Source organism: Gekko japonicus, unplaced genomic scaffold, assembly GCF_001447785.1.
Source record: "Gekko japonicus isolate JY-2015 unplaced genomic scaffold, Gekko_japonicus_V1.1 scaffold1729, whole genome shotgun sequence".
Taxonomy (NCBI): Eukaryota; Metazoa; Chordata; class Lepidosauria; order Squamata; family Gekkonidae; genus Gekko; species Gekko japonicus.
Genome location: NW_015170938.1, coordinates 391,498 through 406,670, shown reverse-complemented (window position 1 = coordinate 406,670; position 15,173 = coordinate 391,498). Strand labels below are relative to the sequence as shown.

At 45.3% G+C, this 15,173-nt stretch overlaps 1 protein-coding gene and 1 long non-coding RNA gene across 2 annotated transcripts in view; both read left to right on the top strand.

Moving 5' to 3' along the window:
- The first annotated feature begins 568 nt into the window (after positions 1-568).
- LOC107116852 lies at positions 569-5,921 on the top strand. Its single transcript, XR_001482719.1, has 3 exons — positions 569-770; positions 1,051-1,144; positions 3,498-5,921. It is a non-coding gene; the product is annotated as an uncharacterized LOC107116852 (long non-coding RNA).
- Positions 5,922-10,381: 4,460 nt separating this feature from the next.
- Positions 10,382-15,173, top strand: part of MALSU1 (mitochondrial assembly of ribosomal large subunit 1) — a 10,954-nt gene continuing 6,162 nt past the window's right edge. Inside the window, exons 1-2 of the mRNA XM_015418866.1 lie at positions 10,382-10,707; positions 13,329-13,507. Of these exons, the coding sequence (XP_015274352.1) occupies positions 10,428-10,707; positions 13,329-13,507 (459 nt within the window). The 5' untranslated portion in view covers positions 10,382-10,427. The remainder of the gene's footprint in view (positions 10,708-13,328; positions 13,508-15,173) is intronic.

Below are 15,173 nucleotides of genomic sequence, written 5' to 3'. Positions count from 1 at the left end.
AGGCTTTCATTGGGCCCTTATGTATGTTTTTAACTGTATTTCTAACAAATACTTGTATTTTTGTATATTATAAGTTTTAACTAGGTTTTTAATATTGGCCCTTCATTAGACTTTGTTCTCACCCTTTTGGTTCTTGATTTCAGTTTTTGGGTCAGGTTTGTTTTCCCCTTCCTGCGTCTTACTGTGGTTGGAAAGGTTCACATGGGATTAGGCAGTCCTTAAAGTATGCTGGCTCCAGACTGGAAAACCTTTAAAGGTCAACTGTCTTTCATGTTCAAATCATTATAAGAACATAAGTGTTTATCTAATTCCCTCTTGAAGCTGTCCATGCTTGTAGCCACCACCACCTCCTGTGGCAGTGAATTCCATGTGTTAATCACTCTTTGAGTGAAGAAGTATTTCCTTTTATCTGTTCTAACCCTACTTCTCAACAATTTAATTGAGTGCCCACGAGTTATTTTAACTACCTCTGGCATAGTTTAATGGAAAAGTGGTATAGACATAACGTTGCTGTCTACTGAGTAACAAATGTGATCCATTCTCTTTTGGATTTTCTCTCCTCAGTCTTCCTACAGATGCCTGCACTATAATAGCTGATCCCACATGCCAGGTCTTACAGAATGAGGCATGTGACCCCGTTGACATCACTGACCAGTGTTTGCTGACCATAAGAAGGGCCTTCAATGAATCTGGAACCTATTGTGTAAACATCACCCTGGGAGATGCAACAAGCCTGGCTCTCACAAGTACTCTAATATCCATCAGTGGAGGTGAGTCCTGAATGAATCATTGCATTAGTTTCCCATTGATTTTGGAGGTTCCCCCCCCACACACACCTGTGTGTTAGACAGCTGTCCCTCAGAAGCTAGACATTTCTCGCAGGTGGTCCTATGTCAACAAGCTAGATTCCATAACTGTCCCTATCAGCTATACTGATGTCCAAGAGTCTGTGGGAGCCTCAAAGCCATGTAGGCTGGAGCATACTTGATCCTCAAAGTAAGCACAGTTCAGACATTCCCTGAAGCTGCTGTCTTCAACTTGTTGTTCAAGCTGCAGGGTCATTTTCAAGAACAGCAGAAGGAGTTCTCATCGCCTGTGGTTTCTTGGTGGTGTTTGCTGCTGTATTGACTTTCTTCCTCTACAAGTAAGTTCCTGGATCTAGATTCCTAATTATTTCAGAAGGAGATTTCTGCTATCTATGCAAGGGTTGTTTTGTGCTGCTGAAGGATTAAAGCAATCAGCCTGGAAATTAAACTGGACTGGGGTTCTACATGACACTTAATATTCTCTATCAAACCCTAGTAATGCCCATCCACAGAGGCACAATCTTATTACACATTTACAAGGAAGAATCATTCACCACAGATTCTTCTTCTCCCAACGGTTGTCTCCCTCCACCTCCCTACCGTTGTCCTCTAAAAAACAAACCCAATAATTAACAGTTGATTCATGAATGCCATGACCTGTAGTAGAACAGAACAGGAAATAAGTAAATAACAGTAAAAGTAACTACATAAGTAAATAACAAAGCATATGTAATCAAAAATAAGTCCCAATGTGTTCAATAGGACTTAATTTTGACTATATATGCTTTAGACTCACTGGTAAGTATGTTTCAGATTGCATCCTAAGCTGGAAGGAAAGAAGGAAAATATCGAGGAATGATAGCCTTTAATGGTACTTTTATGGTCCACACTAGATAATTGCAGTGGCAAGCTAAGTTTTATGTTTAAAAAAATCACCACAAGAAATTGTCTTTGAAAAGATGGTAGGACATTAGAGAAAATACTGGAATGCAATTTGTGGCCAGTAACATCACTGGCATTCTCCATTAAAACTTAGAAAACAAATCATGGCAATTCCAGGCTAAATGAACCCAATGAGCCATTATGCAGAGATTTAGAAATGGCTGATAAGTGCCAGCTTCACACACAACTTTCTTTTCTGTATGCTATTGCAGCAGTTGTATATGCACAGGATAAATAGCCTGGTAAGCACAATGTACTTATTCTACATGGACCTCACAGTGTTGCTGGGCTATGGCTAATGCATACTTATCAGGTAGGTAGGGGAAAGATAGGAAGTAAAGGATGGGATCTGAAAGGGTGCTCTGGCTTGCCAAATTCCAGAATGACTTGAGAAGCAGGATATGATATATCTAGTTCTGCACTGGTCCATGAAGTGTGGGTTAACAGATCCACAAAATGAAATAAAGGACAGCTCTGGCCAGTTTTTCCTACAAATCTGAAGTCCCAAGTTTGCAGAAAAATATGAAATCTTTAAAAAAAGGAGGGATTCAAACTCCCCAAAGCAACAGAAACATCTGTAGCTTAAAAAAAGAAAAGAATGCCCACTCAACTCTCAGTTCCCATTTCAGAAGTTGCTATATAACGACAACAGTATTGCAGAACCTCCCAAGTCTTGCTTTCTGTAGAGCAAAGCCATGGGAAGAGCAGGGGGCTAAAACATCCCTGGAATGCGTCTCCTCTCCCTCCCCTGTCATGTTCCCTGATGGAGGAGGACCTCCCTGGGAAAAGCCTGGCAGCAACCACCAGAAACTCACTTCCCACTCTACTTGGCCCAGCGGCCACCGTGCTACTGGGCCTGGCCTGCCAACAGCCACTGTGCGACTCAGCCTAGCTCACTGACAGCCACTGCACAACTTGGTCAGACTTTTTCTTGAGTAAAAGCTACTAGGGGAATGGAAGAAAGAAAGGCTGAAGATGGAGGAGGGAGATAAAGGTAGATTGGCTGTTGGGTGGAAAGTAGAGAAGTCTGCTTGGTATGCAGAAGGTCCCAAATTCAAACTCCAGCATTTCCTGTTAAAGGATTAGGAAGCAGGTGATGTGAAAGACCTTTGCCCGAGACTCTGAGAGCCACTGCCAGTCTGAGTAGACAATACTGAATTTGATGGATCAAGTGTCTGATTCAGTATAAGGCCGCTTCTGTGATCAAGGAAGCAGGAAAAGGAAAGACTATAGGGGCTGCCAGGGAAGGGAAAGAAGAAATAATGGGCATGGGGTGATGACATGCTCCCCACCACCACCACAAGTCCTTGGGAATCCCTGTTTGTAAAACTTTAATGTCAGGATGTTCTTATTGTCTACTCAGAGTGGCAGAGGCTTTCCAGAGTCTCATGCAAAGGTCTTTCACATCATATTTTAAAAATCCATTTTCTCCCTTCACGGTCTTGCCCCTACAAATAAGGCTTAGTAAGTTCGGTGGTGAACAGCAAGCAGTAAACATTTGTAAACTTTCCATTGGTTTTGTATTTTTAAATCTGCTTTACCTGGAGCTGCAATTATCTGCTTTGCTAATAACACCCTACAGTTCTCATGGAATTCATTAGAATGTTGATGTTCTGGGCAATGGTATTTTGTATGGGGAGAATGAAATGGCTTGGGGACCTTTTTCATACTACAGTTTTGTTAATGTCATGACAGTGCACCATCACAGGAAGACCTTTCAGTAATTAATTTTAAAAATGTTTCTTCCAGGAGATACAAAGAATACAAGCCTATTAACCGGAACACAGGACAAGCAGCCAGTACTGAGGGGCTAAATGTTTACTTCAACCGTTTTAAGGCTGTTCTCTTCCCAGCAAACAATGAGAAGGATCCACTCTTAAAAAACAATCTTGGGATTATCTAACTCTCTAGCATAAATTCAGCTGTTTCCATTAATTTGGGGCTTTACGTTGAATTGTAGTTCAATGGAAGCATACATTGTTCAAACGAAGAGTTCTGACACGTTGCCAACATGTGCAGAAGTAATAGCAGTAACTGCTGTTCAGTTCATTTAGAAGTATAAAATGGCACTTCTTTGAGAAATGGAACATTTTATTTGCTTATGCTCTTAGTTATGCTACAGTATATTAGGTTAAAAACATTTAAAATTATTATTTATATACCATTTCCTAAATTAATTATTCAGAAATATCAGAAGATATGTTTTGGGGAGAAGATTTTCCTCTGAAGAACTTCAGCTGAAGTCCTAGGGGAGTCAGTCCCACTGAGCTGGGGAAGAATTATGTCTGAGTTTCCCCTGTTCCGTGGTGAGACGTGCACATTATTCAGTTTGGCAAGTTTGAAAACTGTAATTGGCACCTGTAAAAGGACCAGTATTCAGCCACTCTGTATATCATTTAGGCAGATGACATCAAATTAGACTGACAGGGCCAAATTGCTCTAGTGAGTTGCTGTCTGTTTCCTCCATCCTCTGCACTACCGGCGAACAGTTCTCCTATCTGTATGAAGACGAGCATGGTACACAATGGGCACTGAATTAGTTGAGGCACAGTTCCCTTGGGATGTACTTGGGGATGTCCACAGGCAGCACATTAATATCTTGACACCTACCTACTCATGAGTCTTCAGCCCACAATAATTTCTCCCTCCCTTTGCTTTGGCAGAACACAAAGTGGTATGGAGTTGTCTTGTACCATATTGCATTTCATTTCCTGAAAGGGGTGTATTTGGAAGTGTGAAAAGTTTTTTACATGCATGGGCTCTGCCACAAAGATGATATGCTTGCATTATTTCAATTTAGAATCGGGGACCAAAACAAAGCCTCCCCTATATCCCCCCCCCCAATTGCTAAGCATTCCAATGTGCTTACTGCAACAGCTGTTGTCCTAGCAGTCAAGAAACCTCATGCTGGTGTGTGGAACCAGCTGATTCACCCACACTCTTCTAACTTGGTATACTCCAAGTTCACAATGGTGCAAGTGGTGGAACCAACTTTTAGTTTATTGGTACAGTATTAGGATACTGGATCAAAGGTGTTCCAGAAGGTTGGAAAATAGATCTTCAAAAAAATATCAGTATTCTGCAAACATTAGTGAAGAAATCTTATTTTAGAAAGGTTTGGCAATGTGAATTAGTTCCACCAGCTTCATTTTTTACTCCTGGCGTAGGCATACAAACACATATATAAAAAGCTAGAGGGTACGTGTAAGTGATTGTGGAGCCAATATCTGTAATTTGATTTCTCAGCATGGGTTTAGGTCATAAGAAGCAGTTGTGGGAAATGGGGGTCCAGTTGAGATCCAGGCCAAAGCAACTGGGTAAGGGTGGGGATTAACGCTTTCCCTTCAAGCGTTTTCTCAGTTGAAACTGGCCTACCCAGGCTGCAAGGAGGCATCCCATGGCTGCCTTCTTTCCTTATAAGAACATTCCAGGAAATGGTATGGTGAAAAAGAGTTAAAGCTTCCCTTTCCCAGTACTATGGCTCCAACCCCCCACCCCACACAGCTGATTTTAAGGTTAAAAAACACACTGAGAAATGAAGGAGAGATGACGCATGCATCTTTTGCCTCGTAGGAAGCAAGACTGTGATTTCAGTCTGAAGTAAAAGGTGGTAAGAACAGGATATTCCATTTATTACAACCTGTCAGTTTGGAAGGAATAGCAAGTTAAAGCCCATATATTTCTGTTAATGGAATGCAACATGCTACATAGGCACTGCCATGTATATCCAGGACTTTTAGAAACTGTAGTTTTGAGGTATGCTGTAAAAATATAATATGTATAATATTTTAATCTGTGAGCATCCTTACTAAATCTTCTAAGGGGTATCTGGCCATGAGAGAGAGAGGCCTTTTCTCATGCAATTTACAATAAATATCTTATTTTAACCCACATAAACTGCTGGTGTTCAGACTTCCATATCTTTCCCAATACCAACAAAACCGCATTAATCCCTGCCACAACCATCAAGTTTGGAAAATTTAGGCAGAACCAGAGGGGTCTTGCCTTTTCTCTATTGCCTGTTTCATTCTTTACAGCATAAGTATTCTTAATGTTAGGCCTCTTTACGTGCTCCAAATTTCCGACATGGACATCTTTACCAGGCACAGCAATAACTTGTGTATGGAGTCATGGGCAATTGTGCATGGGTTTTGGGTTTCCTGTGTGTATACTTGATGCACATCTACTAGGAGACTAATGCCATCCTAAGCACAGCTATAACCTCCTAAGGCCATTGACTTCAGTGGACATAGAAGGGTGTAACTGCTTAGAGATGACACTGTTAGGCAATCACTGCTTCATAGCATGTAAAAATCTGCATGTACAGAGCAATTGACATGCATGTTAAGGCAGGATTTGTGGAACAGGTGATAGACCTTCATTTGTCTTTGTTCACGGGTGGTTCCCCCCCCCCCGGCTGTTCTTGTGCAACGTCATGAAACTGCTGCCATTTTAGCACGATTGAAATGCATAAAGCACAGTCTAGGAGGATGGCAGACAAGTAAATCTCAACCGTGCGTCTAAGGAAATAAAACTTAAGTATCATATTAGGAACTGGCAATTTATATGTGTATTTTTATACGTACACACACATTTACTGAGGTATGATAGCATCAAACCTTTATGAAAGGAAATCAGTACAGAAGGAGCCTTACTATCTGCTCTCATGGCTACTGTTGCTGATTTTGAACGATTGCTTTCTCTGTGCCATACCTGCTGCTTGGTTTTGTGTTGGGACTGGTGCAGCCAACATATTCAGGGATGGATGGCCGGGGGGGGGGATGACCCTGGAAAAGGGCTCCACACTGACACTGCCCCACCCAGAGGGAGCACTGGCCCAGCCAGCCCAGAGTAGGAGGTATCTGGCCAAGGTGGCTGGGCAGCGGGAGTCTGGTTTGAGCAGCCCTGTCCCATCCTTTGTAACAGTGAGGTTAATTAATTAATTAATTAATTATCATATGGCAGTGTGTGTAGTATAGCCAGGAGATCCTAAGATTGTCTGGCAGCCAGAAGTTCTAGGTCTTTTAGCGTTATGCCCTACTAGGTGGCGCGCTTGTTTTTAAGGCGAGAGATGTTTCAGAGGTGATCTGCCACAACCTGCCTCTGAGTCATGCCCCTGGTATCCCTTGGAGGTTGCCCATCCAAATACTAGCCAGGGTCAACCCTGCTTAGCTTCTGAGATCTGACGAAATAGGGCTAGCCTGGGCTACAGTGAACTGAGGCCCAGGACTGGGTGGCTCCAGTGGGGGGACGGTTTCGCAGGTCATCGGTCCACCAGGACTCTTCTTGGTGACCATAATCACCAATCTGCCCCTGGTCATATGTAGAGATCCAAGTTTCTCTAATCACCTACAAAAACATGACCCCTCACTGCATACATCTGGCAGAGGCAGTTAATGAGTCAGAACTATATAAGAATTAAAGGAGTTAACCTAGACTATATCTCTGCAGCACAATTGGTTCATTCAGAGTTAAACATTTTTAAAATCCAGGATAAGGCTAAGAGAGGATACATCCATACAGTGACGATCCTGTTGCCCTGGCAATGGAGCATCCAGAGAAATGTTGCGTGACCTGTCCTCTGCCAGCGGCCACTCGCTCTCCGTTCTTCCTCTGCCATGCCGCCACCAGGGTTTTTTGAGCACTTTTGAATAAATCAGTAATTGTTATTGGGCTTAGTACAATACTGTCATAACGATCAATTAGTTCCTCTACATTCCCAGCTTTCTTTTCTTTTCTTGAAAAAGTCTTGTCTGTTTTACTTCATAATGGAAAGCACTAGAGACTTTAAATAATGGAAGCTGGAAATTCAGAGGAACTAACAGTTCATGGCATTAGATCATTGTAATATTATTACACCACATGAAATGGCAAATACTGATTTATTTTAAAAGACCTTTGTTGGCACAGCAGGGAAAACGACATCCATGAAGGGGTAACAGAAGAAAAACTTGGGCAGGACCTTTGAAAATGTGCACCTTCCTCTCCAGATGGCTTGCTAATGTGTTTGGACTGCATTCTGTTACTACTTTTGTCCATTACTACAGCCTGTCACTATGGCTTGTATGTGGCCACACCGAAAAACATTGGTGTAGCTACATGCAGACACAGTGATAGGCTCAGGGGCACATAGTGAATTTGAAGGCTGAGCAGCAAAATGAGCCTGGGCTGCCGACAGGACCCAAGTAGCATTTCTCAGGGGTTGATGCAAGCCTAACAGGAACACACACACAACCCCTTTTATTTCTGAAATGATATCAAAAAAACAAGACCTCATGGCCGTAAAATATTTTACGGTAATGGGATTGCAGCATGAGCCATGGCCTCCCCCCAGGTAAAACAAACCTCTCCTTCCCTAACTTCCTAATCACTACCCTACACTGGCTACCATCTCTGTCCCATCTAAAACAATAAGACTTTTAACGGGCTCAAGATTTATTTATTTACTGCTTTTATATCCCACCTTTCTCCCCAAAGGTGACACAAAGCAGCTTATTTAGTCCTCCTCTCCTCCACTGTCTTCTCACAACAGCCCTGGAAGGTAGATTAGGCAGTGTGTGTGACCAGGGCTATTTTTGGGCAGGAACGCACAGGGACGGAGTTCTGGCTGGCTCCCGAGTTGGCCACACCCAGCAGGAACTCATTAGCATAATAGGCCACACCCAACAGCAGAAACTCATTAGGATTGGATACATTAGGGGTGTGTGGCCTAACATGCAAAGGAGTTCCTGCTACAAAAAAAGCCCTGGGTTTTGACAACAAACAAGGTAAACAGAATAAGAAGCAAAAGGTGGGTGTGGCTGGATGACCACACTTCTGGTAACATGGGGGTGCGGCCTAATGTGCTAATGAGCTGTGCTGTCAGGGGTGTGGCCTAATATGCTAATGAGTTTCTGCTGTTGGGTGTGACCTATTATGCTAATGAGTTCCTGCTGGGCTTTTTCTACAAAAAGAGCCTGTGACTAATGTCACCCACCAAGCTTTTCCACGGCAGTGTGGGGATTCAAATCTAGGTCTCCCAGATAAAATAAAATATAAAAAGATATTGCATGGATTTTCCTCCCAGACTACAGACCGACAGTCTAACCACTATTCCATGTTGCATATGCTCCCTCTAAGCTGTGGAGTCTTGTGAGCAAAAACTCAACTTTGTGAGCTACTGGCATTAAAGTTATGAGAGAGCAATTTGGAGCACTCCTTCCTGAGCTAAGACAAAAATGTGTGAGCCAGAGGCTAAAAAACTGAGCTAGCTCACACTAACTCAGCTTAGAGGGAACACTGCCTGGCACCCCACTTCTTCTCAAAGGCCGGGGCCGAGGCCTGGGTACCATTCCTCGCCCTTGGTGTGTGTTTTGGTCTCCCGTTTCTTTCCCAAGGGGACACACTCCATGTCCTCAGGAGGACCCTCTTGCAGGGCTCAAGGTCTGGCCACAGGGCCTCCAATATCCCCTCCTCTGGGCACTTCTTATGCCCTCTTAGAGCTCATGGTGGGTGGGTGGGAGTGGTTCCTGCTCCCCAGAGCCCAGCCCTTCTCACGTGGCCCTATGGACTAGTTGGGCTGGGATGAAAGTCCATGGAGTGGAATGACTTCCAGGCCACAAGGGAGCTGAACCAAGCAAGGTCTGCCTCCCTTGAGCTCCTGACACCCTCCGATGGTCTTCAGAGTCCTGGGCAGGGAACCGTGGCAACCAGCACCCACCCCCAGCATCCCCCCATCTGAATCTGGACCCTTCCCTCCAACGGCCGTCTCCAGCCGGTGCTGTGAAAGGCCAGCAAAGGCATTCCCCCACTCAATAACGGAACGGGGGCCAGAGGACTGGGGTGGTCAGGATTAAAAATGACCCTCCAAATATGTCCCCTGAGCTGCAACATATTGCGGCCAAGAAACGCTTCAATAGGCAATCCTGTCCTTCCTTTTAGGAAGTGGACATCAGGCTACCTGAGCAAAAATGTTAAAGGACTACAGTAGACCCAAGTCTGTGCGGGATAGGTAAAGGTAAAGGTAAAGGTTCCCTTGCTCGAAAGCCAGTCGAATCCGACTCTAGGGTTGCGGTGCTCATCTCCGTTTCAAAGCCGAAGAGCCCACGCTGTCCGAAGACGTTTCCGTGGTCATGTGGCTGGCATGACTAAACATCAAGGCACACGGAATGCTGTTAACTTCCCACCAAAGTGGTACCTATTTATCTACTTGCAATTTCTTGCTTTCGAACTGCTAGGTTGGCAGGAGCTGGAACTAGAGATGGGAGCTCACTCCATCATGCGGCACCCGGGTCTCGAACTGCTGAACTACTGACCTTCCACAGCCTGCAGTTCAGCGTCTTAACCACTTGAGCCACCGCAGCTCCTCTGTGCGGGATGCAGGTGCACAAATTTTAGAACATGTTTTTTTTAAAAAATGAAGCTTCCAAAGACAATGCAGCGCGCATTGAAGGTTTCCTACATACAATACAATAAAATAAAAGCGCTAACAAGACGACGTCAAACTCTAAAATCGGGGACGGGCTAAACAAGGCGAACCTCAAAGAAGCCCTTTCGGCCTCTGTCGCAGAGAGCGCGTGCGCCTTTTCCCACGTGAGACACGCGGCCAACCACAAGCGGCGATCGTTTCCACAGCCGCCATTCAGTGGGGAGGAAGCAAGAGCGAAAGTTCTACAGGGGCCGGGGGAGCAACCGAGCGCCATGTGGCGAAGGGTTCGGTGCCTGCGGACGCTGCTGGGCGCTCAAGCACTAAGCGCTGGTGCTGCTGCCGGCGGGACAAGGGGCCTGCGCGTGGTGAATCCGGTGGGGGCTCCCTCCCTCATCTCCAAGGTGGCCTCCGTGGCGCGGCGGAGAGTCAGTGGCGTGGGTAGCTCTGCGCTGCAAGGCGCAGAGGAGGCTGCGGGAGCGGAGTTCAACCAAGAGGAGGAGGCAGTCGGGCAGGAACCACACACTTACCCGGATACCGGCGGGGACTCTTCCGGTAAGAAGCCCCCAAACCAGCGAGGCTGGCTGCCTTGCTTGAGCCTTTAACAAGCGCATCTGGCAGAGTACCGCGGGAGTCCAGTGGCACTTGAAACACTTTTTTTTAAAGTCAATATAAGCTTTCTTCCCAGCTGCGATGCATCTGCAGAAGTGAGCTCTGACTCTCGAAAGCTGCTGCTGGAATAAATCTTGTCAGTCTTGACGTCGTAGCTGCTGGACTCCTGCTTTATTTTGCTGCCGCCGACTAGCGCCGGCTCCCCACTGGCATGCTGGGGAAGGTTTCGCTTGGCTTGGATAGCGGCTGTTAACAGCCCGGGAGGCCCTACGAGGCTTCTGCCTGGTGATGTGGGAACTGTCTGCTGTTCTCCCTCCCCGATGACCGAGTCATGAGCCAAAGGCTTGCGGGACATCCTGCCTTCACCCTCTTAAAAGCAGTAAAGTGGCCTTTAAAAAATCATTGGCGACAGAGGAAGCGGCGTAGAGAGGCTGAGTCGCGCGCACACCTACGGCAGGGGAAAGGGAGCGGGACAGCCCCTGTGTGGAAACCAGGCTGATGGGAGCACCAGGAAACGAGATCTGATCTTGCAGCGAGCCCTACAGTGGCTCCGTGCACAATAACTACGGCCTTTGGAGAGACCGGACACAGACTCGGCTATTGTACTGGCCCTGCAACAAGGCGGGAGGTGGAATTGCGGGGGGGAGGTATTGTTCTAAGATAAGTGCTGCTCCTTGTGGTCTCTACGGCCTGGGAGGGTTGTAGAATTTGAATGCAGGCTAATTGACCCTGGAGCTGGACTCTGAGCACATCAGTGATTTTTAAATATTTTACATTATAGTCGAAATGGTTATGCTGTAGTATGCTTTCTAGCTATGGGGCTAGAGTGTGTTTTGGGAGCTTTACATAAACATATAGTGCCAAGGGGTTGACTGCAGGCATGTACTGCCTCTTCCAGCACTGTCTGGTTGGTTTCAAGACTCAGGTGCTTCTATAGGTGCCATAAAATACTTTATTGAATATATGATGACATACTGTACCACAGGAGTATCCTGTATCTGAGACTCTCTGTTAATGTGCTCAGCTAGTTTCTTCATCACAGCTTCCAGTAGTTAATTCTTTCTGCCTCCTTCAGCTGCTCTTGGAGCTACAGCCCCCTCCCTCCCGGCACAACCCTGATTACATTGAGGATTGGCATAGGACACACATGCTTGGCTGATTTTTCTGTCATGCTTGGAATCTTATTTCAGTCGGGCCAGTAAGAAGCCTTAGTCTGTGTGGTGTTCTCGTGTGACATTTCATGCATCTGACATCCCCTTCAAGCTAGGGGTGTGTGTTTCCCCTAGCCCAGCTTGCAAGCCATAGCTTGCAGAGAGCTGGCATCCCCTTATAAATAAAAGCCGAATGGTGATTGCACTTCTCTAGAACATTCCACACGCTCCAAAATCAGTTCGCGCTCTGATCTGTCATTCAGAGGGTCTCCCTATCCACTGGCTGCTTTGCCTGAGTCCTGCCTTCAACATTCTAAACAGTTTGCTCTTCCTCTCCCCCCCACAGCCAGTCAGAACACAGAGGTTATTTGCATGGAACACAGAGGTCGTTTGCATATGCGACTTGATTGGCTTTTGCCTCTAACATTCTAAACAGTTTGCTCTTCTGAGGTAAAATGTGTCCAATCTCCAGGTGAGGGCTGGAGATCACTCAGAATTACAACTGCTTTCCAGATGGCAGAGATCAGTTCCCCTGGAGAAAATGGTGGGCTCTGTATCCTCATATGCTGCTGAGGTGGCCCCCATATGACAGCTAATGTGACGTAGCAGTCAGGGCTTCAGAGCACGGGAGAGTCTGCAGGTGTGTGGGGGGTGGAAATCTGAAGAGTCAGGGGGAAATAAAGGTAGGTTGATGATTGGCTGGGAAGGAGATAAGGTTGCCAACTCCAGGTGGGAAATTCCTGGAGATGTGTGGGCTGGAGAGGGTGAGGTTTCAGGAGGCGTGGGACCTCGGACAGGTACAAAGCTATAGACTCCACCCTCCAAACCAATTATTCCCTTCTGGGGAACCATTGTTGCCAATCTCCAGGTGAGGGCTGGAGATCACTCAAAATTACAACTGTTCTTTAGGTAGCAGAGATCAGTTCCTCTGGAGAAAATGGAGAAAATGGTGGACTCAGTGTCATACCCTGCTGAGGTCACCACAGCAAACTGACACTGAGTGTCCAAGGCCGGGGCACCCGCTCGGAGCCTCTCTCTAGAGGCTGTTGTATTTATTTCCACAACGGGCCTTTTCCCTAGTTTTATATATAGACCAATAGAGTGAAAAAACCAAATGAAATGAAATAAATACACCTGTAGCCTTTTGACCCTGGCTGGGGCACCTTTGGAGTTTTGACACCATGTGGTGGGTGCAGCTTCCCCACCTTCTAAAGATAATTCATGGGTGCCAAGAAAGGTGTCAGCAGGCACCATGGCACCTATGGGTACCATGCTGGAGGGGCCCTGCTGTAGACAGTAGTGCTTACTCCGAGATGATGAGGGAAATTAACCTTTAGTGATATAAAAATGAATCATTCCATGCCTACCAATGTGTGTATTTTTCACTGATTTCCTGTAGTTTTATCATTTCAGATTATGCATGTTCAACTTTCAGCATCGACCATCTGGTTTCGCTGCTAAGACAAGAAAATGCCAAAGATATCTGTGTTATTCAGCTGCCTCCAGAAATGAGATACAGTGATTATTTTATAATTGTCAGTGGATCTTCTACAAGGCATCTGAATGCCATGGCCCACTATTTGATAAAAATGGTATGGTAAATATTTTAATTTGTTCAGATTTGAGATAAATTTAAATAGAAAGCATTCTGAAGTTTATTAAAGCCCGTTTTGTATTCTTAATAAGGAGACAGGCAACCTTGCAGACTACATATTTTAAAGAAAAATATCTTCCAGATAGCAGAACCTGACTGTACCATAATTGGCTGGGTTTCTGACTCACAAATGAGTCAAATTGGGATAAATTGACTTCTCACTGTGCATCAGGCTAAAGCTCTAGCTTGAATTGGCACATATATATCCCTAGCTGCACTTGCGATCATACAAATATTTGGCACAGTATTGACTTTAGAAGAGCTCATGGAAAATCATTACACAGACTCATATTTCTGTGGCCTGTGTAATTCTAAATCGTCGCTCCTTGTGGGAAGGTAGACATATTGGCTTACTGCTAGTTTAACAGTCAGTAAGAATCATCTCGAGATGAAGGTAGATATATTGGCTTACTGCTAGTTTAACAGTCAAAAGTAGATGTGATACTTGAGGGAAGTAAACGGGGAGAAATTGAAAACAGGCAAAGCACTGAGCTGAAAGGAGGAAAATCAGTTTTGAAAAGCATGAAAGAGAAGATGAGTTTTATAAGGTGTTCTTGAAGGGATCAATACAGAAAGCAGTTTCCATAGTGGGATGGATGGGAGAAATGGAATCCCAGAAGAAAGGTGTGCCACTATAGAAAGTGAGTGTTTGTAAAACGGGGTGGGGGATAATTTACCAAAAAATAGAGTTCATGAATGAAAGGATGTGAGGATTAGTGTACAAAGATGAGAGAGAAGCAGGTCTCCTCCCCCAACAGTTGCTGTGCCATAAAGTACTATAGTTGTGAATGGTGGCTCCTCCCCTTTCCAAATGTAGGGGGATCTTTTCCTTATTGGGTCTGTGTCCCTCCCACACTGTCAGGATCAGTGGTATGGGCAAAACCCTGCAATACTCGTACTTATGGAGCTAGATGCCTTGATTACTATATAAGGCCCTTTGTTTTGTATGCCCGTCCCATGTAGATAGCCACCCAATGTTTGTGCCCCTTGTGAAAATGGCTTTACGCAAACTTTTTGAGGATAACTATGTCAGAGTATTGAGGAAGTCAGTTTAGTTTTATTTGATGTATTTATATTCTGCTGGTATACCCAAGGCAGTTTGCAGTTCAGAACTACTGCCCACACTGTAATACAAGGCAAGAAAAAGGGGACAGGAAGGAAGAACAAAGGATCAGGTACGAAGGAGATGTGAAGAACCTGGGACTTTGGAGTTGTTGTTCTGTCGCACAGTCGAGTCCGACTCTTCGTGATCCCATGGACCAGATCACGCCAGGCCTTCCTGTCTTCCGCCGTCCTCTGAAGTTGGCTCAATTTCATGTTCGTTGCATCGATGACACTGTCTAACCATCTCATCCTTTGCCTCTGTCGCACAGTCGAGATCGACTCTTCGCGGCCCCATGGACCAGATCACGCCAGGCCTTCCTGTCTTCCGCCGTCCTCTGAAGTTGGCTCAATTTCATGTTCGTTGCATCGATGACACTGTCTAACCATCTCATCCTTTGCTGTCCCCGTCTTCTTTGACCTTCAATCTTTCCCAGCATCAGGGTCTTCTCCAGTGAGTGCTCCCTTCTCATTTGGTGGCCAAAGTCTTTGAGCTTCAGTTT